This window comes from Elgaria multicarinata, chromosome 6 (assembly GCF_023053635.1).
Source record: "Elgaria multicarinata webbii isolate HBS135686 ecotype San Diego chromosome 6, rElgMul1.1.pri, whole genome shotgun sequence".
Taxonomy (NCBI): domain Eukaryota; kingdom Metazoa; phylum Chordata; class Lepidosauria; order Squamata; family Anguidae; genus Elgaria; species Elgaria multicarinata.
Genome location: NC_086176.1, coordinates 47,290,972 through 47,315,650, shown reverse-complemented (window position 1 = coordinate 47,315,650; position 24,679 = coordinate 47,290,972). Strand labels below are relative to the sequence as shown.

The 24,679-nt window shown below is 41.8% G+C and overlaps 1 protein-coding gene across 1 annotated transcript; it reads right to left on the bottom strand.

The window, feature by feature from the left end:
• OSTF1 (osteoclast stimulating factor 1) lies at nt 1–24,677 on the bottom strand. Its single transcript, XM_063129353.1, has 10 exons — nt 24,461–24,677; nt 12,386–12,432; nt 9,163–9,213; nt 8,988–9,051; nt 5,866–5,919; nt 4,928–5,035; nt 4,272–4,321; nt 4,063–4,141; nt 3,000–3,098; nt 1–2,300 (listed from the first exon to the last, which is right to left on the bottom strand). The coding sequence occupies exons 1-10, from the start codon at nt 24,492–24,494 to the stop codon at nt 2,242–2,244; spliced, it is 645 nt and encodes a 214-aa protein (XP_062985423.1). The 5' UTR covers nt 24,495–24,677; the 3' UTR covers nt 1–2,241.
• Between the last annotated feature and the right edge of the window lie 2 nt (nt 24,678–24,679).

Here is a 24,679-nt window from a genome sequence, read left to right as displayed (position 1 = left end):
TTTCAAAGCATTTTAAAATATTTATTCATACTGCATCCTTTTCTGAAGATACTTTTGGTTTGTGGTTTTCCACTCGATAAATGATTTCTGGAACACATCAACTCTGAGGTGAAATATTTTGGGGTGGGGGCAGAGTAGAGAAAGAGAACCAGAACCTTTGAAGGACAGGAGAAAGCTAAGGGGAAAGCAAAGAGAGCAGAAAGTGAGAAACAGTCCACACCTTCATGCTACAAATATGAATGCAAATACATTGTAAAAGTTACTACAATGCAAGCACTTTTGAGTCAAAGAAAGTGATTTCCTGCTCCATCTAAATTTCCTGATTGGGCTAAGTTGCAAGCCTATACAGAAAATAGTTTCTATACATAAATCTTGTGAATGTGAGCTATGATTTAGTGCATTCCCTCTTGAGGCAGCTGCCAAGGCTGTGGGCAGCATTAGAATCAATTAGATATTCAGGAAAAACAAAAGGCTAGATACAGACTGGGTTCAGACAACACGTTAGCTTATGGTGGTTTAAATAGTCAACGATTGGTTGTATAACCCACCACAGGTTATCATGTTATGTGGCAGGAGTTTTTTAACCAACAGTTGGTTATTTGGCCAAAATAACCAACTCTGTGCACAGTTGGCTGTTTGAATTACTATTGGTTATCATGTTGTGTGGCAGGCACTGTCGGTTATTTCGTCAGTGCAAAGCAAGAGTGGTCAAAGTGATGGCTGCCGCTCTAGTCCAGCTGGCAAGATAGATTTTCAGCAGCAATGGGATACTAGCAGGAGGACTGAGGGGAGGGAAAGAGAGGGGGTGATGAGTGAGTCAACTCAGCCTGGACTAATAGCCAACACTGATACCATGGTTGATTATTATATCATGTGGGGAATACCCCCTAGATCAACAAGTGCAGAGATGAGTATTACCCCACCGTTGACTATCGTGTTGTCCAAACGCAGCCCAGTGTGCCTGTCATTCTACTCCCCATTCAACAGCTAGTTAAATGACTGATTATCTAATTGGTTATGTGCATGCTCCGTTGGATAGAGGCCAAAGTTCTTAATACCTGCCTTCAAAGAAAATACTGACTGTCTAAGGCAGAGGTGGGGAACGTGGTGCCCTCCAGAAGTTTTGGACTACAACTCCAATCAGCCCCAGCCAGCATGGCCAATTATAAAGATTCTGGGAGCTGTAGTACAAAGCATCTGGGGAGCACTAGGTTCCCTACCTTAGTCTAAGGATTTGGATTTGAGCCATAAAGCAAGAAATTCAATGATCTCACCTTTTAATCTTATCTCCCCTCTCCTAAAATGAAAATTTAAAAATCATATATACATATTTTCCCTCTCTCTACACACAAACATACAAAGCAGGGACTGTGCAATTCACCAGTGGAAGACATGAATAGTTTTGAAAATTTCTCCCACGCTTATGGTCATTTCTGAGCCTGATTTCTCCCAGCGGACATTCCAGAGTAGAAGAGTCGTCTAAACTTCCCTTTATCATCTAAGGAACTGTTGGGTGGAGGAATTTGTGGTTTCCTGTGTCAGCTGATGAACCAAGTTGTGCTCCTTTCTCTCAGCTAATACAACTCACTCACTGTCCCTGCTCGGAGTTAGATCTAACCTCTACTGCCATGGATAATCCCTCGCAAAAACAAGACATATGCATATAACAGTCATGTCCATAAGCCAGTTTTTGTGGGAAACACAATAGTTGTTTTAACTCCAAATCCCTTAAGGATATTTTCCCAATATAAAATATTTTCCTACTCCTGAAATTTGGGTTCCCAATGACACACACACACACACTAAGGTGAAGATGTGCGGTGGAAAAAACAACCAATCTTCTACCTGAGATGTTTCCCTCTGTAAAATAATGCTAATCATGTCAGATATATTTTTAAATGGCTATTTGCTGTGCCAACAGGCTGATATCTCCATATCTAAAATATTTTTCTTGTTTTAAAGGGCAAGGCCTGTTTTCAGTCTAATAGGGAATTGGTGGAAGAATCTATCATACATGTACTCTCGACAAATTATTTGAATGCAACTAGAGAATTTTTGGCCCTTAATGCGGAGAAGATTTTTCACCCTGTGGAAAGGATCTCTCACCATGGTATTTGAAATTATTGTAACACTTCATCACTGTATGTGTGAAAAGTACATTTTGTGGTTACAGAGAGAAAGGATTTAAGAAAGGTGGAGGCAAGAGAGGTTGTAACTTTTTCAAGACAATATTCATGCAACTCAATCAGAGTCTTCGTCATCAAGGTATTCCTCTGCATTGCTTAATGTTCGCATTATATCTGGAAAGAAGAACAAAAGCCATGTAAAATTGTCAAATAAGAAAAGGGCAAGACATTCTGAAAGTTTTAAAAGATTTGTCATCTCCTGTACTTCAAAGTCCTATTAAGCCAAGTTCATCACATTTTGTATGTATCTTGATATTCTTATAGTATTTTTTTTAAAAAAAGCCTCCCCCCACATCAGCGTGGCATTCAGTCATGTTTACAAAGAGCAATTTAATCTCCCCCTGGCTCTTAAAATACTCCTGAAACAGACTGAAAACAAAGTGAACTCTGTCTTCTGTGAAAAGGGTGCAATTTTCTACTGCATTGCAGTTTTTCTTGGGGACCTCTCCCAGTGACAGCTCCTTGTGCTATCATTCAAAAGACACTCCACAGCTATTTCATCTTTCCATCCTTAATGGACTTTCTGTGATAAGAAAAAAAGATAGAAGAAGAGGTGCGGAAACCCAGGAGGGTTACAAAAAGATGTTGTCGTCTGGAGGACCATGAACGAAAAAGACAGTTGCACAATAAAAGCCTCATTTAGAAGTGTTCTTGGTAACAATTCACTATCATATGTCTGCCCTGAGCAGAGGGACCATTCTAACCTTATCACATAATCCCACTTTATGTAATTGTTCTGGGGATAATAACAATTAATTTGTTGATGCAGCATGTTAGAAGACTATTTGGAAAATCAGGGGAAAAACACCTTACCTTGCCCTTGTTTCTTTTTGAGCAGGGAAGCACAGGCAGCATTAGTAGCCATGTCCAGAGCCAGCTTTTTTTCATTGTTTCTCAAATCTGTTCTGGCACCTTTATGCAAACAAAATACAGGGCATCACTATTCTAAATTCATCAACCAAAAAAGCTAGAGTCACACACCTGCACTCTCCTTATTAGCAGTTTTCGTCTAAAATTGAACTGGTTTCCTACTCCCAATGCAAAGTACATGGGACTTTGATGGCAGAGTTGCCAAGGGACAGAGCGATGCCATTCTGCGTCTGTAGAGAGCCATGACCAAAAGTGGCATTCACGGTTTAATGGAAGTCCAGATCGTATATTAGAATCATAGAGCTGGAAGTGAACTTGGAAGACATCTAAAGTGCTCCTGTTAGAGAGCTCCTAGTGCTACCAGTCAAAAGGCCCTGTGCAGCTATTTTGCCTTTTTTTTTTTCCTTAATGGATTTTTTTCTGGTAAGAAAAAAGCTGAAAGAAAGAAGAGGGTTACAAATTGAATACATCATAATCTGGACACTTCATAAAATTCTGTGTTTCAGGCTGAATGCAGAAAAAGCCTCATCTGGAAGCACCCTTAGTCTAACCCTGTACTCAGTGCAGGATCTAAATCTTTTTCTATCATTATGACTAACATTTTCATTATGTCTATCATCACCACAATAAAGCCCTCAACATTAATGCAATAACTTCTAAGACAAATCAGACATGATTAAGCCAGGAAGTCTTCAATTAACTAGTTTCCCTTTACATCAGAACCAGGAAATTGTGTATACCAGGGAAGGAACAACTTAAACCAACTTCACACCATGGTTTAAGATCCTGGCTTGTTCTAACCATGATAACTATATTTCCCAGTTTGGATGTAACAGGAAACTCTGGTTCATAAATCTAGGAAGTGTTGAAATGCGGCACACCAAGTAGGGAAAGGTGGGGCATAATGATGGAGTGAGTGGGCACAAAGTTCATACATTTCTGTAGGACACCCAAACTGGGCCTATGTCTATGAAAGAACATGGATGAGTCGGTAAGTAAAAATTACCTTTTGCCAGGAGTGTTTCTACAATATCCGCGTAACCTTTCCATGCAGCAGCATGCAAAGCTGTGTCTCCCAGTTTATTCTGTGAAAGGTAAAAGGGAAATAACCATCAGGGTTAAAGTGTGGCAATGAAAGTTTAGTTCAAACCAACTGCAACCAATCATATTATTGCAAATCAATTCTTTAAAGTCATTCAATATGCAATTCCCTACCTGTTGGTTTAGTTCTACGTTTGGCTGCGTCAATAACACTTCCACTACGTCTACATAAAGTGAAAAGAAAACTTTGTGAAAAATTGGAACTTGTTTTCTTCTACTCAAAATACAACAGGAAAGTCAGTTTCTACTCAATCAGCTCAAAATGCCCATATCATTTTGTTAAAATCCTGTGAAAATTGAATTAACAAAACTCTAGGAGAGAATCTTAGGTTTTAGTGTAGGAATGGGAGAGAAATTCATTTAGTTCGCATTTTAACCTAGGTAAGTCGCACTTTCCAAACCAATACGGAAACTGAAACATAGTTATCCTACAATATTTACAATTCTCTGAATTTTGTTATGCCATTCTCTGATTAAAAATTGTGTCCTAAAATACATATATTAGGGAAAGGTGCACACAAAAATGTGCATATTAATGAAAGTAATGTTTAGAAATGTATTCTTAATAGGGAAAATTGCTTGCAACATATTAGCCAAAAACTCATACAAAAATTTGTATATTAGGAGAAATGCTCATAAAAGTGCATACAATTTTTTGTGCAGACAAACAACAGTTTGTGAACGGATGCAGATACAGAATGCATTTAAGATGGGGGGGGGGAGAATGAGAAACTGAATGAACCTGAAATTGACAGAGTCGCCATCCTTACCTTTGTGTCCACCGTGGCATCCCCAATACAAGGCTGTGCTTCCAGCTTTATCTAAGCCGTTGACACCAACTCTGTTATCCAAACATTCCCTCAACCAACTCAGGTTACCTGAAACAGAAAAAAATATTTTTGATGGAACATAATTTAAAACAAGAAACAATTATTAAATTCAATGTACTGAGAACTATGAAAACCGCTATTATACAACACACTTTAGATGCACTTATCAAATCACATTATTGTTGCATGAATGGAAATCCTATACAAATGCTACCTTCCATTCAAGAAACTTCTTGAATTGACTGCATAATGTTCAAATAAGGAAGAAGTCCTATGCTGCAATCTTATACATACTTACTTAGGAGTACATTCCATTGAACTCAATGGGTTTGCTTCTGAGTAGACTTGCATAGGATTGTACTGTATGTTTCTAAATCCCAAGTATATAAAATGCTTAACGGATTTACAAAAGCACTGATCCAGTATCTCCTGCACACATGTGGGGGTTCCTGTCACTTCAATCTTGCATTGGTGCCAACAGCTAAATCAAAAAACTGGAAGGTACCTTTAGTAATAACATCATGGATAGAGCAATCCTAAACTGGGGAGGGAGGAAGGAGCCACCACTTCCTAAGCCCTGCTTGCTTATCCCAGCCAAGGCAGAAGAGGAGAGTTTGTGTTCTCTGGGCACGAGGTGCTTCATAGGAAGGAAAAGCTCTGTTGCATGAGGGGAAATCCATTCGCACAACACTGGATCTCACCCATAACACTTACATTTTTAAAAAAATTCAACAGCCCAATCAGTTTCATCCCCAGTGAATGCAATGGGAACAGACCTGGTTAGTTAGGCTGTGGTCTGGCTGTTGCTGCTGTATAACTGAACACACGAATACATCACGGATCTGCTTATTGCAAACCCCATCCGATTCTGTACCCACCTCTCTTGGCAGCTTCATGCAGAGGGTTGTCAATGGATTCCGCTTGTTCAGCCACTAAAGCAAAAGCAAAAACACATAACATTTTAACCAGCAGTATTACTTTCTGCATCATTTAAATTTATTATTTCACTGATATCCCACCATTTTTCCTCTTGCAAGGAAACCAAGGCAGCTTACAGAGCCCTCCTCCTCCTCCTCTCCATCTTATTTTCACAACAACCCCGTGAGGCAGGTTAGGCTGAGAATCAGTGACTGGCCCAAAGTCACCCAGCGAGCTTCATGGCTGAGTGGGAACTGGAGCCCAGATCTCCCACTCTAGCACTCTAATCACTACATCACCACATGTAGCTCTCCTGCTACAGGGGCCTGAGATAAGAGACTTAAATTTATTCCTTCTATGCACTAATATGTTTAATATTCATCAATACTCATGGATGTAAAAGATACATTAAATTCCATATTGTATAAACTACAAATAAAACAAAACAAAGCTCCACGGATCTTGACTGTGCTTAATGGCACCCTCTCCCGACATGAACCTACCCGTACACTGTGCTCAACATCTAAGGTCCTCCTCCGAGTGCCTACTCCGAGGGAAGCTCGGAGGATGGCAACAAGGGAGAGGGCCTTCTCAGTGGTGGCCCCCCGACTGTGGAATGATCTCCCCGATGAGGCTCGCCTGGCGCCAACGTTGTTATCTTTTCGGCGCCAGGTCAAGACTTTTCTCTTCTCCCAGGCATTTTAACAGCATTTAACAACGTTAAGTTTGTTTTTAATGGACCCCAGAATTGTTGTTTTAAATGGATACTGTTGTTGTTTTTATACTGTTTTTATGTTTTTAAAATTTTTTGTATACTTTTAATGTTTACTATTTTTAATTGTTGTAAACCGCCCAGAGAGCTTTGGCTGGGGGGCGGTATATAAATGTAATAAAATAAATAAATAAATAAATAAATAAATTTCTTATTATGAGCTTCCCATTCACTTCCGTGAATGAAAATATACATGCAATGGAGTCGCACACACAGCGCTTCCCAGACTTTGAAGTGATCTGGGAAGCTCTTGCTCATGCAGAGCTTTGTATTCATAGTGGACACACGGACACAGGAGCTTTTGGACGGGAGCTTAAGTTTTTACCCAGAGAGCGTCATCAGATGAGCATTTTATTGCACGCACCCTACTGCCCACTTACGGATGTTCATATGTCCTTTAGATGACGATGTCCACCTCCCACGAGCCTTCTGCTCTTTTTCCATCACAAGATAGACCCCCTTTAATCCGTCTTTTTTAAAAACAACAACGGAATGTGCCGCCATTTCCTGCTTTGTGCAGGAAAACCGGCGCAATATAAACAGCCCCTGAAGTGGGCCACGAGGTCGTTGCTGCTTCCTCTTTCTCTCCCCATGTAAAGAGACCATCGCTATTGTGTGACAGCAGCAGGAGGCCATAGCGACGGTAGGGAAACGCGAAAATGCACCCATCTGATGACGCTCAGAGACATACCCTATTGTGTGACAAATTAAAATGCAATTCCAGAAACAATTGGTCTATTAACTCTGTGACTACAGGACTGTTGGCACAAGATCAAAAAAGCAACAATTCACACTGTGCTGCCTGTAGTAAGGGACATTCCTTATGTTTTATTAAGACAGGAAGCAATCTTTTTAAACAACATGAATTTAAAAGAAGGCTCATGATCATTAGAGCACTAATTTTAAAACGATAATTAAAGCACTAATTTTGCAGTCTTATGAGAATCAGTTGCTGACATAGGACCCAAAAGTTGGTTGGCAGCCTCTATGTTTCAGTGTCCCAAAGCCTTTTGCATATCCTACGGCAATTGCTTCCACAGAAGAAAACAAAATTAGGGGAAAGATGAAGTACCAACTACAGTAGTTTTAGACAAAGTGCTTCTGGACAGGCAGGAATCTGCAAGCGTTCTGCTGCCCCAAAGTGGTGTGCTCTTGCAGTGAAAAGAAGATTAAAAGTTGGGGGAAAACGGATTGCTGACTACAGGCAGAGAAGTTGCAAAATGTGAAGGATTTCGTTTCCCTTTCCCTTTCCCATCTCTTCACTTTATGTGTAGTCATTAGATTAGCTTCAATTAATGCAAACTTCGGTGCCAGAATCCTGACTGGTTCAGCCAGAGCTGCCTAAGAAAACTCTTCTTCAAGTACTGCCTCATTCTGAGGCTCAGAAGCAGCAACCAGAGAGAGAACTTTTTTTGTGCTGCCCCCTAACCTCTTACCTGGGCCCCACACTGCTGACTTTTCAGTGCCAGGCTAACACGTTCCTGTTATCCCAGAATTTTTAAAAATATTTTGTATTTTTAGATTGCAGTCCTATGGTTCTAGACAGTGGCCATAAGTTTGTCTAGAAAAACCCCTCCAAAGCCATAGACAGAGCTATGACCTCTGCGGTGGTGGTGGTTGTTTTAAATGGTGCCTGCAGAGACGTCTACCCACTGGTTTCAATAGGAGAAGAAATTTAAAAGAAAGAACTAAAGTTTTAACTATCAGGAAAAACCTACCGCCTCGATCTCCAAACCTGATTGCACAACTAATTCATAAAATGGATCTGATGTCTTTTCATCAGTGCCACGCAAAGGCCTTTTTATTTTCCCAGGCATTTAAACTTTTGTTTGTCTGTTTTATTTTGGTTCATATATCATTTTTATGCTGCTTTTATAGATTTACTATTTTTAGCTTACTTCTATGTCTTAGTTGTTTGTCTTTTTAATATTTTATTGTAAGCTGCCCTGATAATATGACTGAATGGTGGAGCATACATTTTAATTAATAAAATGGCACACTATTTCAACCCTGCAGATGGCACACAGGACTGCAGTGAAGCATTTTTCCAGTTTAACGACATGTTTCTGGAGTAGCCCTTTACCCTGTACCTAGTGCTCATTTACTGGTGGCCTGTTATGACATTAGATTAGAAGTAGGGTACTAGATTCCCTTTGGATCCTACTCATATACACTCCCTAAATATATATATATATATATATATATATATATATATATATATACACACACACACACACACACACACAATTATGAATTCCTTTTGCTTCTATGGTAGATAGGTATATCTTGCAAAATGAATCAGGCAAATACCATAGTTACTGGGGATCAGTCCAGTTCTTCCTTTGCAGGTTCCTTTCCACCAATTGGTGTCACTCTGGAGGAAAAAGGAAAACAACACTGAAAAGGGAAACCAACACTTTGTTTGAGATCTATTCTGTCTACATGATACTGCTCATCTGTTAACACACTGTGTTTATAAACTCACCATATCGGAAATGTAGATAATATCTCCTTCTTCAAAATACAGTTCATCTGGCTGGAAACAATAAACAGGCTGTTTGAATTAAAGGGGTGATTTAAAGCATAGTTTTAAAAGCATGGCATTTTTTGTTAACACCCAACCCCAACCCTCCCACCCCAAGTCAAAGTTTTAGGATGGTTTTCCTTAGCTTGAGGCAGATGTACAAATTATTGTTCTTTTGCACAAATGGTAAATGGCAGTGTAAGCTGCATCCTGACTCCAAACTTCAGGTTTGCATGTGCCTGGGAGAGTTTCCAAAACAAGTTTGTTGGAGAGCTTTTCCATCATCATCATCATCATCATCTCTCTTTTCTCGCTCTTGGAGGTTTTTCTAGATGGATGTGACAGGCTTTGCCAAGTCATGCTGTCTTTTACTGATTCAGGAATTTCCTGACAATTGAGTATGCCCTAAGTATGACTGCTTTCTGGATGTTGGTGTTGAAGTATTTTGGTAGGCCTGGTTTTTGAAGGTTTTATGTATAGTTTCTTCGTGTGATGCTGGTGACTGATGTGACTAACAAGATGATGATGATTCTAATATCTGCCTGTTCCATGCTGTCTGCACCCAGGAACTCATAAAAGAAGGGAGAAGAGTTTGGTGCCAGGTTTGAGGGGCTCAGCAGCAAAGGGCTGTCTCGCCTGGCCCCACTAATGGTGACTGCAAGCAGCCCACCATTTTTATTTTCCCACAATCCTCCAACACAGTGACACTCCAGGGCACTGCAGAGCATTTTAAATGGTGGGCAGCTTGCAGCCACCTACTGCCAAGTAAAACTGGATCCAGGGAGGGTGGGTGGCCCCAATCCACAGGAGGAATCAACACTACTGGACCCTTGGCAGCTGTCTCATGGATGCTGGGTGCTGAGCCCAGGCTTGAATAGTGGAACAAATGTAAATTCATTTTTTTAAAAAAAAATCAATGAATTACACTCTTCGCAAATTATTATTGTTTTTTGTTATTTTTTTTAAAAAATGCTTTCTACCTGGTATTAGACATATGAAAATGGGCATCCTATGCTGAAATGTACTTTGAGATTGCTGAAATGTACGCGGTGGGGGGGGGGGGGAGAGGAAAGAAAATGGGACTTTTGCTGTCCCCTGCTGACACCTGCTGGTCTCTCTTGGAATAAAACAATTAAAAACTGCGGAAGGGCACGATGGAAGGGAGCTTCAATTGGCTCTCCTGACTTTTTTATTTAATTAGTAACTGACGGGGCACTCATTTTAATCAGAGCAACAACAAGAACAACAAAATTCAAAGGATCCTGTCACAGATCTCCTGTGTCATTTGTCCCTCAAGTCTTGTTGAGGGTAATTATGGACATTAGGGCTCTGCTCTGCTCTGATTCGGATAGCGAATCCGGAGCGGACAAACCCGATCCACCTCCGCCAAAGGCGGATCGGATGGGGTCGGGGGAGTTGCGGATTGAGGCAAAGCGGTTCGCCTCCATCCGGAGCTCTGAACACAGGTAAGGGGGGAGGGGGGCTCACCTGGCACCACCGCTGCAGTCTGTGCGGTGACAGTGGCGGAGCCACGTAAGGGGGCAGGGGGGCTTATTTGGCCCTCATTTTGCCGTGGCCTGCTCTTCCGGTTTGAGCCCTGGCCCTAAGTTGAAGCCTGCGCCGGACCACGACGGAGGCAGGTAAATGGGGGGAGGGGGCTTACCTGGCTCTGCCACCACCACCGCAGTACATGCAGCTAAGGTGGCGGAGCCAGGTAAGGGGGAAGAGGGGCTTATTTGGCCCCCATTTTGCCCCCCACTTACCTGCCTCTGCCATCCACCATGGAGGAAAGTAAGTAGGGAAGGGGGGGCAAAATGTTGATCCGCCTCTCCCTCTCTAGCAAGGGGAGAGAGACACAGAAAGAGAATGAGAGTCCACAGTGCATTCTCCCAGCCAGCTTAACACAGGGAAGCTTGCTGGCTGCTCCCCTTTTGGGGGTCGATTTCTGAGAGAGACTGGAAGAGAACATGCACTCAGTTTCTGAAGTGCCGCTATGGAGACTGTGCTTGGCTCGGTCTTCTTTCCCTCATGTGGATGAAGGAACAGAAGGAAAGGGGAAGGGGCAGAAGAGAGTGGGTTGAGAACACGGGACAGGAGAGAGCACCGGCAAGGGAAGTTTAGGAGAGCTGATCTGTGGGGAGCATGACCACACTGGTATTTTTATTCACAATGTCACTTTAAACTGGGAAACTACTACAGAATTGTTTTGCCTCTGGGCTCCATTTTGTTGGCAACCTATTCTGTAGCACAGAGCTTAATTAAAGCCTGGTATTAGTTAAAAGAAAGAAAGAAAAGGAAAGCAAGCAAGCAGGCGGAGGGAGAGAATTCCTCATCCAGTATTGTAGCAGAAATTCTCTGAGTTCCCTTATTCTGCAAGCCATTACTGAAAGGATTTGTAAGAGAATGATACCGTTAAGCTTTTGCCAGGATATAAGAATAGCTCTCTCTGTGACTGCTCAGAAGATGTGCTGAATCAGCAAGAGTAAACCATTCCAACATCTTAAAGGGGTGTTTTGTTGAGCTTTTCATCCAACAAGCAATTTATCTGTTGTCACAGTCATTAGGTGAATGCTTTCCCTTTAACAAATTCAGATAAACATATGGAGGCTGCACAAAAAAATAGATGATACCGCACTGCCATGCCATGTGTCGCCATGTGCAGAAATAGCACAACGGACAATGAGGCCTAACAACTCTTCTCTCACAGTTTGCTCAATTTTAACTTTGTAACTTCCTTTTCTACTTCTCTTGCCCATTTAAAGTTTTTTGTTCAGGAATAATGTCTGCTGAGGCCAGAGATGTCTTCACACAATCACTGTGTGAAAAGTGGCTTTTGCCCCAAGATAGGTGGCCATGTGCACCCACAAGAACATGCATGCTTCAGTATTAGAAAACACCCATGCTTGAAATATGCACTGAAAGCCAAATCCATACGACTTGTCTACTTTTATCTAGAGACCAATGCAGAGATGGGCATCTGAATACATCCTTGCTTCTGAGCACATATATAGAAGATCAAATTGCAGCATCCATTTCCAAAAATCTCTGATCTTTTACTTCTACAGGTAAAATGGAAATAGCCCTTCGTTGTTTTCTTATCATAAAGAAAAGACTGGCTGTAGCTTTCAAAAATAAACTTCCCCTTATATTTTCTGAGGGGAAAAAATGAAATGCAAATACTTACAGTTCTAGGTTCAAACGTATACAGGGCTCTAAAAACTTTGACTTGTCCTAAAAACACACATAGAGAGAGAAGCATTAACAACAGAGTATTTCTGTAAAGGAGATTTAAGCATTTATGTGAAGAGCCCACGCAAATAAGGACTCTTATCTGCAAATAACATTTTAACTGCATATAATATTATCCCCAAATAACGTTTTAACTGCAGCAGGCCTACTGATAGCCAGTGTGCTGTTGTGCTTCATGTTGGATTTGGACCTGGGTTCAAATCCCTGCTCTCACATAAAGAACATGGAATGACCTTGGGCCAGTAACCACCTCTGAGGTCAACCTACATCACAGGGTTATTATGAGGATGAAATGGGCAGGGGAGAGTCATGCACACCACACAGGGATTTCATGGAAGAATGGGATAAAAATGCAATAAACAGATATTACAGTTGTGTATTTAATGTATATTAGGAATGCCATTAACTAGGGCTCCTGCTTAAGCAGGATTTCAAACCAATCCTTTATACTTCAGAGGTTAACCCTCGTAACACAATTGGGAGATTATATCTAAAGCGCATTTGCAGAAGGACATTCAACAAACAAAATTTGTTAAGGCTGGGGACATTTTGCAGGACATGGCAACATCAACAACAGATGGGGAAGCTACCAAAGGGACTAAGAAGAAGCAGGGGAGGAACAGGAAGAAGCTACTACTACTACAATCATGCAGGAAACCAGAATTTCTTCTTCCTATCACCTAACTTCAGTGCAATCTCATCCATACCTATTCAGAAGGAAGTCTCCTTCAGTTCATTGACTTACTCCCAGGAAAGTGAGCATAAGATTGCAGCTTGGCAGAGCAAGTAGGGTAGTGGTGTGAGTGTGAAGTGTTGTTCCTAGCTAAGGAGGAATAGAGGTTGTATTTGGGTAAAGGCAGAAAGAAGTCCCGGGCTGGTACTGCAGTTACCCAAGTCCTTGAGCCAGAACTCATGCTAAGATTTATCTTTATATGTTATTTGTTGACTTCTGGACAATGCTGAACAGCTCTGTTATTTTGCAGATACAAGTGTGTTTACATTAAAGCATTCACTTCTTAACACAGGCTGATATTAATCTGGTCCAGATACCCACATACCATTAGAACTGCCTGGTGTCAAGCACAGAGACTAAATTTTATTTTATTTATTTGCTTGCAAAAGTTATTAGATACCTTTGCCAAGATCAAGGTGACATACAGTTCGAGAAAACAATAATTCAAAAGCAGCCAACTTTTAAAATTAAATAAAAGCCTTCTAAAAATCATAGAGCAACAACATATTGCAGGTTTGCTATTTAATGGGGCTAAAAACAAACTAGGTCGGATGGTGGCAGATCTGTGATGGAAGATCTTTAGATATTGATCTGTCCCCTTTTAATAGCAGTTATGTCCCCTTTTAATAGCAGAACGGGCACATGAGTGGTAAGTACAGAGGTTTCTTCCCCCGCCCACAGCTTACTGTCACCGAATATCTTTTGTCTTCAGCCAAGTTCCCATACTCAAAGTGTGCTTAGTTACAATAAAAAAGACTTGGAAGGAGGGGCAAAGGAGAGGCAATCACCAGGTAAGGGGAGGATCCCTCACCTACACGCCCCTTTTCCTAGCCCAGGGGTGTTGGACCTGTGGGCAGGGACTTTTCAAGAAATACTTTTGTAAGCCGCCGTGAGAGCCTTTTTTGGCTGAATGGCGGCATAAAAATGCTTAAATAAATAAATAAATAAATAAATAAATAAATTCAATTTTGGATGGGCTTTCAGGGACCGCATTCCAATCTTGGGCAGGGATGAAGGCAAGAGGTGGGGCCAAAATACTAAAAAAAAAACCACCAGTATATTTTAGCTCAAAGCCCTTACTGCCAAGAACTAAGCCTTAGGAGAGGTATTTCAAGCTTTTAGAATGGGAAGAGAAATGTACAAAAGCCAGGAAATCACCAAACAACCTGTAGTTGGGGGAAAGGGGATGAAGCCATCTGGGTAACCCCAGAAGTCTGGTTTGGACACCCACCCACCCAGGTAGGATGGATTTGGCGTAAGGGTCTGAGCTTTTGCATCCCTGATCGACCTCATCTTTCTATGTTCTTGGTCAGATCCATGTTTAAGTATACAGACCTGCCACTGCCAGAGCTATTTGGACCCTGCTCACAACCCCGAATGTGAATCCGATTGCATTTTTTGAAAAAAGGGTTGCACATTCTCAAGTTTGCGATCGGGTTTGCAAAATGCATCCTTTTTGAAAAATGACCCATTTAAAAGATTTTTCCTCCCCCAAAAGGACATAGTTCCATGCTTTAATCAATGGGCAGATGCACATTTTGGTACGTAATAACTGCTTTTTTCCTGATTGAAACTGTGCCATTTCATATCCGAAAAAGGGGGGGGGGACGCTCATGTTCAGACAAAGCAAACAAAGCATCAAGGTGGAAAACAGAGAATCTCAAAAAGCTCAAAGTCTCTCGTTCTCCCATCTCTACTCCTCCCACACAGAAATGACCATTCCACCAAATATGGCTAACATCACACCACACTCCATTAAACTCAACCGCTTTTTAATGGGATTTAAGGCCAAAATAGGTAGAACAATAACAGACTTGTACATTTAAACATCTATCTCCCACAACCTCATTGAAAGAATGACAGACTTGTACATTTAAACATGTATTTCCCACAACTGCATTGAAAGAGAGAGATGTAGACATAACCAGAAAATACAGGGATTAAGCAACCAAATACCGTGCAAATACTGCAGGCTTTTAGTTAAATCAGCATTCTCCAATCTGGCACCCCTGCAGACGCCTCATCATCCTCAACCAGAAGGGCCAATGGCACATCTGGAGAGTGCTAGCTTGGAAAAAGCTGTGTTTAATGCACACAGAAGCCACCATTACATGGCAGTAAAATCTGCTGACATCCTAATAAATTTAAAGTCGAGTGTTAATCTGTCAAGTGTGTTACCATTTCCCCCCATTGATCCTCATGACAAAACCAGGAGGGAGGAAATTATGCTCTAATTATTTCTCTGTTTTCTAATGCTTATGTCAACAGCAACCACAAGAGACACAGACTGTTTCCTTTTGGACTTTTATGTATTATAAAACACACAGCAGCAAGAAGATGACACTGTTTGTAGAGATTTTTAGACCATTCCCCCCACCCCAAATTCCCCCCGCCGCCAAAGGAAGATAGTTTGTTTGGAGATTCGGCTCATACATGACATTCAGAAAAACCAAGCGCTTCTAGAAAAAAGGAGTGATAACTGGATTACAGCAATTAAAAAAAGGCAACCTCTAATATTTTCTTCTCTCAAACTATATTTTTGTAATCATTTAAAATTCAGTTGCTCTCCCAGATATGAGGAAAAGTTCTTCTTTAAAAGGATTTAGATATTGTTTTAATCACAGCAGCATTTTGCGAGCGCTGTGATCAACTAAGCAGTAGCGTTTCCTAAAAAAACAGGCTACTGTTTTTAAACATTAAGCCTTTCCCTTTGATTTTACACCAATTCCTTTTGAATTACCTTGTAGTCGTTTGTGAAAACCAGCCTTCCCCCAGCCTTGTGTCTTCAAAATGAGTTGGACTACAGCTTCCATCTTCCATAGCCAGAATAGCCATGCTGGCCAGCGGCAGCCCATTCATATATGTGAATAGGTGGTCGCCTAAGCCCCCAAGTTAAGCAGGGTGCCAAATTCGAAGAAAAACAACAAAAACCACATATGCATACAAAGGGAATATGACCAAGGCTTTGGAGGTGGGATATCCTCCTGCTCCGCTGCTGCTCCCAGTTGGAGGCAGGGAGTGAGAGCCTCCCTCCAAGAACAGCCACTTCCTTTGTCCTCAGAGGACTGATGCCGCCTTGTTAGCCATGTTTCCCTGAAGATGCAACTGGGACCCTTCTCTCAGGGACCTCCTTTGGGCATTGTGGATGGGACTTCTGTTCCTTCACAGTGTGGACAGCTGTGCTCATCTCCTTTGTTGTTTTTATCAGACCTCTGTGCTGATACAGTGCTTAGTGTGAGTGTGTGTGTGTGTGTGCGCGTGTGTAAACCATTTTGGGCAAGTTTTATTATAAATGAAAATATTTCTGCTTCTGAAGATGCAGGGTAGGGGTAGGGGTTGCCTGTGCATTAAATGGAAAATAGGGGCAAAATATTTAACTGTTTACCCTTAAAAAATCAGGCTAAGGCCGTTTCTACACCTGCCTTTTCCCCCAGGATTGTCCCTGGATCGTTCCTGTGCATCCAAATGACACACAGGGGATCCCGGGAGCAGGCAGGGAAGATCCCTCCATTTTCCTGGGATAACCCTTAGGTGTAGAAAGGGCCTAAATCTACCCTTGGGGTTTAGGGTGCTGATTGCATGGTTCGCCTAGGGTGCCAGTTGCCAACATCTAGTCTAAGGCTACCTCTGATGCTGGCTTTGGAAGATGGGAATTGTAGACTTTGGAAGATGGGAATTGTAGACTAACTCATCCGGAGGGTACCAGTTTGGGGGAGGCTTGTGTAATACTATTTCCAACATTAAGGTCTTACTGTCTTTCTTATTCACCTCTGCAACCTCCACCTCCCACTCCACCCCACTGACCTCAGCCCCAGTACGCACGCTAAATGAGCGCATTTTAACAAATGAAGTTGCTTGATTGCAACATTTTTGGTTGAGCTAAACTTCTAGGGAAGCTTTCGACACTGGATGAAGGAACTGAAATTGCATTGCAAGTAAAGATGCCTGCGGTGGAATGCCCGTGCCTATTTCGGAAATGATGAAGAACTAATGCAATATGATAACATCATGTTCTCTGGTCCTGGACTTGCCTACATAGAAAGGTGACAATTCTGCTTGTGCACAGACATGAGAACACCTGTGAGTTTCTAGCATTCATACTACACAGAAGGTTGCTAGATTGATTTAAAGCATTTATACCTCACCTTTCCTCAACAAGCCCAAAGCAGCCAACATCATAAAGTTAAAAATAATAACTTAGTCATTTTAAAAATAGTTTGACAACAACAGGATATACAATAAAGCAGCCATAAAAAACACTAAAACTGCAGAGAGATTAAAAGTACAAACAACCCACAAAAATAATTCAACCACAGCAATCGAAGCCACTTCAAAATGAGAGCAACCATTTATGGCCCAAAAGCCTTCTTAAAAAAATAGTTTTGATCATCTTACAGAAGGCCATTGGAGAGGGGTGAGATGAACCTCTCCTCAGGAGGGAATTCCAGAGTCTGGGTGCAGCCACCGAAAAGGCCCTCTCCCTGGCTCCAAATAGGCATATTTCTGGGGGAACTGGGGCACTCTGTCCCACAGAGATTCAGCACCTGTAGTTAATCACCTAAGTTCCCCGCCCCCCATCCCACCCACCCCACACACCTGCAATCTTCAGTAGGAGATTGGGAAAGGGGGGATTTTAACCTCTTTCTCTCTGACACTATTCTGGCACAGAGGAATTTGCTTCCCCAACTCCAAATGATTTGCTTCCCTAAAAAAAACATTTAGCTCTGTGGGAGGGAAAATAAGGTTATCTATTTCTTTTTCCTCACTGCAATGGGAACGGGGAGGGAGGAAGGCACTTATTTGAGGAAAACTGGCAGACTGCAAAAGGTTAGGATGTCCCCTCTTCCCTGGTGGAGATTTCAGCCCCAATATTTGCTTTAGTTAAAAGAACAGAAAACAAATGGGGCACAGAGAGAACTACATGCAATTAATGTCACACACAGTTTGAGCCCAATAGGGTCTGAAAATGGAATACATTTCTGGGAACCCTTTGCTGTGGTCACTTCTGTGTAATCTAGCAACTATAATGGACTCTTTCTAGGCCAAGTCACTAGTGTAATGTAAAAGTTCATTTCATTTCTATACCATCCAATAGAGAAGGATCTCTAAGTGGCTCACAACAATTCATTAAAAATACAAAAAATACAACATTATAAACATTATAAGACAACAGTATACTAAACTATAGTAAGAGATTGAGCTTTAAGGCAGGAAGCTTCTTGTTCAAATCTGACCTGATACATGAAAAAAGTGTGGTAGTGAAGGGAAGGCTTCTCATGGCCCATGTCATGGCTCAGACCCCCAAAATATTTTGTTTATATCCTGCCTCTTCCCGAAGGAACACAAGGCAATGTACATTTTCTCCCTCCATTTTATACTCCCAACAATCCTGTGAGGTAGGTTAGGTTGTAAGATAGTTACTCGTTCAGGATCACTCAGGGTGCAACCCTATGCATGTTTAGACAGAAAAAACAACTCCCAGCATTCCCTGGCTAGCAGACTTTTTTCCTGTCTAAACATACATAGAAATTCACCCACACTGAGCATCATGGCCGAGTGGTATTTGAACCTGGGTCTCCCTAGTCCTAGTTCAGTACTCTAACCTCTACCCCAGGATGACTTTTAGGAAAACTTGAAAATCAGCTTGGCATATTTCAGAGCCAAACAAAACTGGGCCCTCTCTGCTGAACACACCATCTGTTCTTCCTGACTCATGCGGCCTATTTATTGAGCTGACCCAAGAGCAAGAAAAGAAACAAACCGAAGGTATTTGTAAGTATAGTTCTGAATGGATTAGTGACAACTTAGAATCATAGAATAGCAGAGTTGGAAGGGGCCTACAAGGCCATCGAGTCCAACCCCCTGCTCAATGCAGGAATCCACCCTAAAGCATCCCTGACAGATGGTTGTCCAGCTGCCTCTTGAATGCCTCTAGTGTGGGAGAGCCCACAACCTCCCTAGGTAGCTGATTCCACCGTCGCACTGCTCTAACAGTCAGGAAGTTTTTCCTGATATCCAGCCGGAATCTGGCTTCCTTTAACTTGAGCCCGTTAACTTGAGACCTTCTTGACAGAATAATTGTTTTTATTGATTTAACATTTGTAGGTCAGCTTATGTTTTGAGGAAGGTGAGTTAGAAATTCTAGTAAAAACATTAGCAAAATAATTAACATGAAATTATTTCTTTTTAAAATGAAAATAGTTCATTTGCAAAAGAGGGTTATTTATGCCTTCTGACCTTTTATTTATCTGAATAAGGGGAAGGGGAAGTCAGGCTGCAGCCTGGCATTCAAAAATTATTGTATTCATACTTAGAAACAAAGCTACAGTCCTGCAAAACTTAAATGCGTGGTAGGATCAGCTCTTTAAAACGGCTTTCATCCAGCTATTGTTGTATTGTTCACAACGTTTATTATTTCAGTAGCCAGCAGCCCAAATAAGCTTAGCATTCAAAGAGCTCTATAAAATGAATTTCAGAAGCTGCCCACATATTGAGATCAGTATGTAAGAAAAACATACCACAAAATTAATAAATGTTTTCTTCCCTATATTATTGATATTTATACCTCAAATTAAAAACTAATAACAGCAAATTTTTATTCTCACTGGCTATAAAAAGTATGTTTTCCCCAGAGTTTTGTCATTTTAAATTTAAGGCTGCAAAACTAAACACACTTGGTAGCAGTAAACACACTCCAGCACAGAGGGATTTTCTTGTGAGTAAACATACACAGAATTTGTTAATTTTCCAACCTGTTCTACTTAATTTTCTACAGTGCAATGGTAGGATTTACTCACAAGTAAGTCCTACTGTGATCAGTAGAGCTATTTCCCAAGTAAATATGCGTAGGATTGGGCTGTTAGTCTCTTTTTTTAGAAATTGCAATATATTTAAGGTTTCTGTTGAAAGGTCAATATGGAAATTCATAAATGTAAACAGGAAAATCTGTGGCAGCAAACACCCAACCACTTGTCAACACATAGCAATTTGCTAGAGAACATTTTTGCCCCTCAAAGAATGGTTCTGGACTGTAGGGAGGTGAAAAGCTAGATTTTGCAGACAGCTGATTAGGAGCTATATCTTCATGATGGGGAACTTTTTTCAACAGGAAACAAAAACGATAGTTTATTGTACTAGATTGGCATGAGGTAGCAAATTCAAAGGCTGACGTGAGGGTCTTTAGTAACTTTACAGTTGTTATATGCAATCCCAAAAGGTATATAAACTCAGAAGTGTGTGCAATAAACTGGAATCAGAGGTTCATTCAACAAATGATAGAATGAATCATAAAACACTTAAGACAGTAAATTCACACTTTTGAACTTAAACCACTTTAATCTTATTCATGACACTGGGACTAAACTTGTTTTAAGATTGTGAATTTCTGGCATGTAAATTGAGAAACAAGGAGTTAGATTCTCTTGAGTCTGCACCATTGGCCCTTCTCCCACCAAAGCCCTTGATCTTCCCCAACCATAAAGTTCTTAATTGGCTCTAATATCTTATGGACTTGCATGAGTTTAAATTTGCCATAGAGCAGGAGAAAGACAATACTAGTATTGTTTTTATAAGGGTTGAAATAACCAGAGAATAGCTTGGGAAGAAAGTTACAGGGCCCTTAATGAAATCCACGAGCACCATCCGTGGCTTTGCCTAATTTTAGCATGTAATGGGCCCCTAAGCCTTTGAAAGAAGGTAGCTAAGGATAGTACCCACATCCTTGGGCAATCTGAGTACTGTTTGGCTCCCTGTCACCAAAGGTGAAATAGCCAGTGGATTGTGAAATTATTAAGTAATAAAGCACCAGACAAAAATATGATTCCAGTAAAAGATGTGTTGTTTTCCCAAAGTAAAATGCCCCCTCAATATTGCAATCTTCCCCTTCCTCAGTGGCACAACCCAATCCTCACTGGAAGAGCCTGACATTGCAGTACTGTTCATATGTATCAGAGAGAAGGAGTTTTTTTTTTTAAAGATATACTTCCTAGAATTATGACTCAATATTGTGTGGATAAAAAGTCTGCTCCTTGTTATCCAGAGAAAGATAAGTTTATATTATATAAAGTATCACATGGACAAGAGAGAGGGCTTTGTCAGTGGTGGGGTCCCATCTGTAGAATGCCTTCCTGGTGGCTACATTATGGTCTTTTCCATACCAGGTAAAGACCTTTCTTTTCTCCCAGATACCTTAAGAATTGTTTTTAGATCTTTTGCATTGTTTTATTTTGCTGCTTGTTTTCCTTTGGAGTGATATGCTCCGTCATTTTTAGCCTTTGCTGCAGGTTTTATTATACACTCTTAGTAGTGTTTATTGCTTATCTTGTATGATTTTAATTTACCTGTACACCCCTCAGAGAACCTGCCGACTTAAAGTGAAATTAATTAATTAATGAACCTACCCAACCATTGTGCTCATCATCTGAGGCCTTGCTCCATGTCTTGTTACCTTCAGAGGTAGGACTGGGCCTTTTTTGCTGTGGAAGTCACCCCCTAGAGAAGTATGGTTGGCTCCTACTCTCATGGCTTTTCACCAGGCAGCTTGAATCTTTTGTCTGCTGTTTCAATTGTTTGTAATTACTCTGTTTTACAGCTCTCTGCTTTTAATTGTTATATCTTATTGGAAATATGGACGAGTATATTTTTATGTGCTTTTTATATTGTATTGTGTATTTGTGCTTTTAACCTGTTGGTTGTCTTACTTAGGGTGACCATATAAAAAGGAGGACAGGGTTCCTGTATCTTTAACAGTTGCATAGAAAAGGGAATTTCAGTAGGTGTCATTTGTATATATGGAGAACCTGGTGACATTCCATCTTCATCACAACAGTGAAAACTGCAGGAGCTATACTGCAGCTATACTGTGACCAGATTTAAAAGAGGGCAGTGCACCTGCAGCTTTAACTGTTGTGAAAAAGAGGAAATTTCACCAGGTTCTCCATATATACAAATAACACCTGCTGAAATTCTCTTTTCAGTACAACTGTTAAAGATACAGGAGCCCTGTCCTCCTTTTCATATGGTCACCCTATCTTACTATGATTTTAATTTTTGTGAACCGCCCAGAGAGCTTCGGCTATTGGGCGGTATAGAAATGTAATAAATAAATAAATATGGATGAAAGTTATCTTGTCATTATTTTAAGGCAGGGTAGAACAATTGCATAAACAAACATGTTATTTCTTTAATGTAAAGTGTAATTAAATTATATAGCACTTGTAATTAAATGATTTGCACTTGCTGAAAAAAAGAAAACCCACAGGCAAATCCCATCCAACATTGTGTGGTCTCCTGTTGTGGAGGTTATTTGATTTAAGTTTCTCAATGTGAAATTTCTTCGTAAATTGTATCTTTCATTCACCACTTTAGTCTCAGTGTTGGAAATGCAATTAAACTGGTTTAAATTTGTGAATTCCTACTGCAGTAGGGTGGTCAGTGTTCTACTTTACAGAGGACAACCTTCTCTTTGAAGGTGTCCTCCTCTAATCAAAGGATTGACCAGTCCAAGTTCAGTTTAAAGATAAAGAACCAGAGGAAGAGAGAACGGCCTGCCCACCAAGACTTAGCTCCTGACTGAGCAGGCAAGTCACGTGGTCACAAACTTCTTCACTATGTTGAAAAGCATTGTATTTTTTCTTTATAGTAATTATTTCTAAATTTGCATCTATACCCAGAAATTACCATAAGCAAAATTTATACAAATCTTACCATCTCCTATCTTTTTGTGGTAATTCATTTCCTCTTTTTAATTTTTTTTTTTTTTGCGGGCTGCACCATCCCACTTGGGCCCTCACAATGGACTCAACCTGAGAAGTGCCCCAAATATGTCTGGAGAACGCATCCTGTAGATGATGGCCTACTACAAAATGCATACAGCCTCCCTCTCTTGGATCAGCAATGTGACCTACTAGAAAAGACAGGGAATAGTCAAGAACTGGGGCAGGAATTCCAGCAGCCGGCTGCTCAGGCTGGTTTATTTGTCAGTGTCCCTCTTCATGGGAAAAATGTTTCATCTGAATGGACTGTTCTGTCTTGTAATAAGCAACCATTTGAAACCAATTTACACTCCTGAGTTAGTGAGTCTGTCAAAGCCACTGGAATGACTTCCAATGGTAAAAAGGAGCTTCTGCCATATAGCCAATCGAGATATAGGGTAGAGAAAAATATCCTTTTTCTTTTTAAAAGGAGGGACACACACACACACACACACACACACACACAAGGAAGGAGAGATCTAATCCATTTTCAGATGATATTACTTTCAGCACGCCTTCTACATAAACTTTATTTCGGCTTGCAAATAGTTAAGAGAAATCCTATGAAGTAGGCTTGTCTCCTTCAATCTCCTCCAGACGCCAGATTTCTACCCAGTGTTGTTTTTGTTTTTGTCATGCTTTGGGCTGCACGTTGGGCATACAAGTTGCCAAGAAAGGCTACTTGTCGGGGCACCTCTCCACCTCCGGGCACAGTAGACCTTTTTCTTCTTGAGACTGACGTGCGTGATTATGCCGCGGAAGGCGGGACAGGACGGGGCGCTTGCGCTCATATCTATCTATCTATCTATCTATCTATCTCTGCTTCGTAAGCTGCATTAATGCACCAAAAGCTCAGGCGACGCAGGGGAGTTTGTAAAAGGATCTCACACGATCGATAACCTTCGCGTTGGCCACCTGCTCTGCCCCACCTCCCCCGCCGCCCAGCACCACACGGAGTATCGCGAACTCAGCGCACTTCCTGCCCCGAGTGCGGCCGGCGGCGGGCGCGCTCCGTCCTCCCCTCCCTCTCTGCCTTGACAGTGACAGCCTTGCTCAGAGCCACACCCCGGGTCGGAGAGAATCCCTTCGCTCCCCCGCGACCATCACCCTCCGCGACCTTTCTCTCGCTCTATCTCCTGCGCATCGCAAAGGGAGACATGGAGAAGAGCAAGGGCAGAAAGCAAGCAAGGGGGCGGCGGGAAAGGGGAACTAAGAAGCAATGCCCTTTGGCTGCCAAACGCGTAATATATAACTGCTAAGCCGCATCGCCCCAAGTTATGCCGGTGGGTGGACTGGGATCCACGGTGCGTGGTGCTGCTCTACTAGCGGCGCTTGCTCGGAGCCACGATCCACGTGTCAGGGAGGACCCACTTCTCTCTCGACGGGCGGCTGCTTCCCCCTGCTAAGCCGTCCCCTCCCCCAGCCCCAAGTCGAGCCGGCGGTGGCGGCGGCGGCTGCAGCGGCTCAAGATGCCTGCTACCAGGAGGAGGAAGAGGATTAGGACGCGGCGCGGCACCTCCCTTACCTGGCTTGGCTGGTTTAGGTGGCGGCTTGGACATCGCGGCGCAAAAGTTGCAAGCGAAGCGACTCCCTGGCCGTGAATCGGACGCGGGCTCCACTTCCGAAGGGTCACCGTAGCACCACCAGCCTCTTTTCCGGGAGAGGCAGCGTCGAGAGCGACGGACTGGGCGGTGGGGTTGCTGAGCGTCCCACGGCAGAGGGCTTTGACGAGTGTGCACAAGTC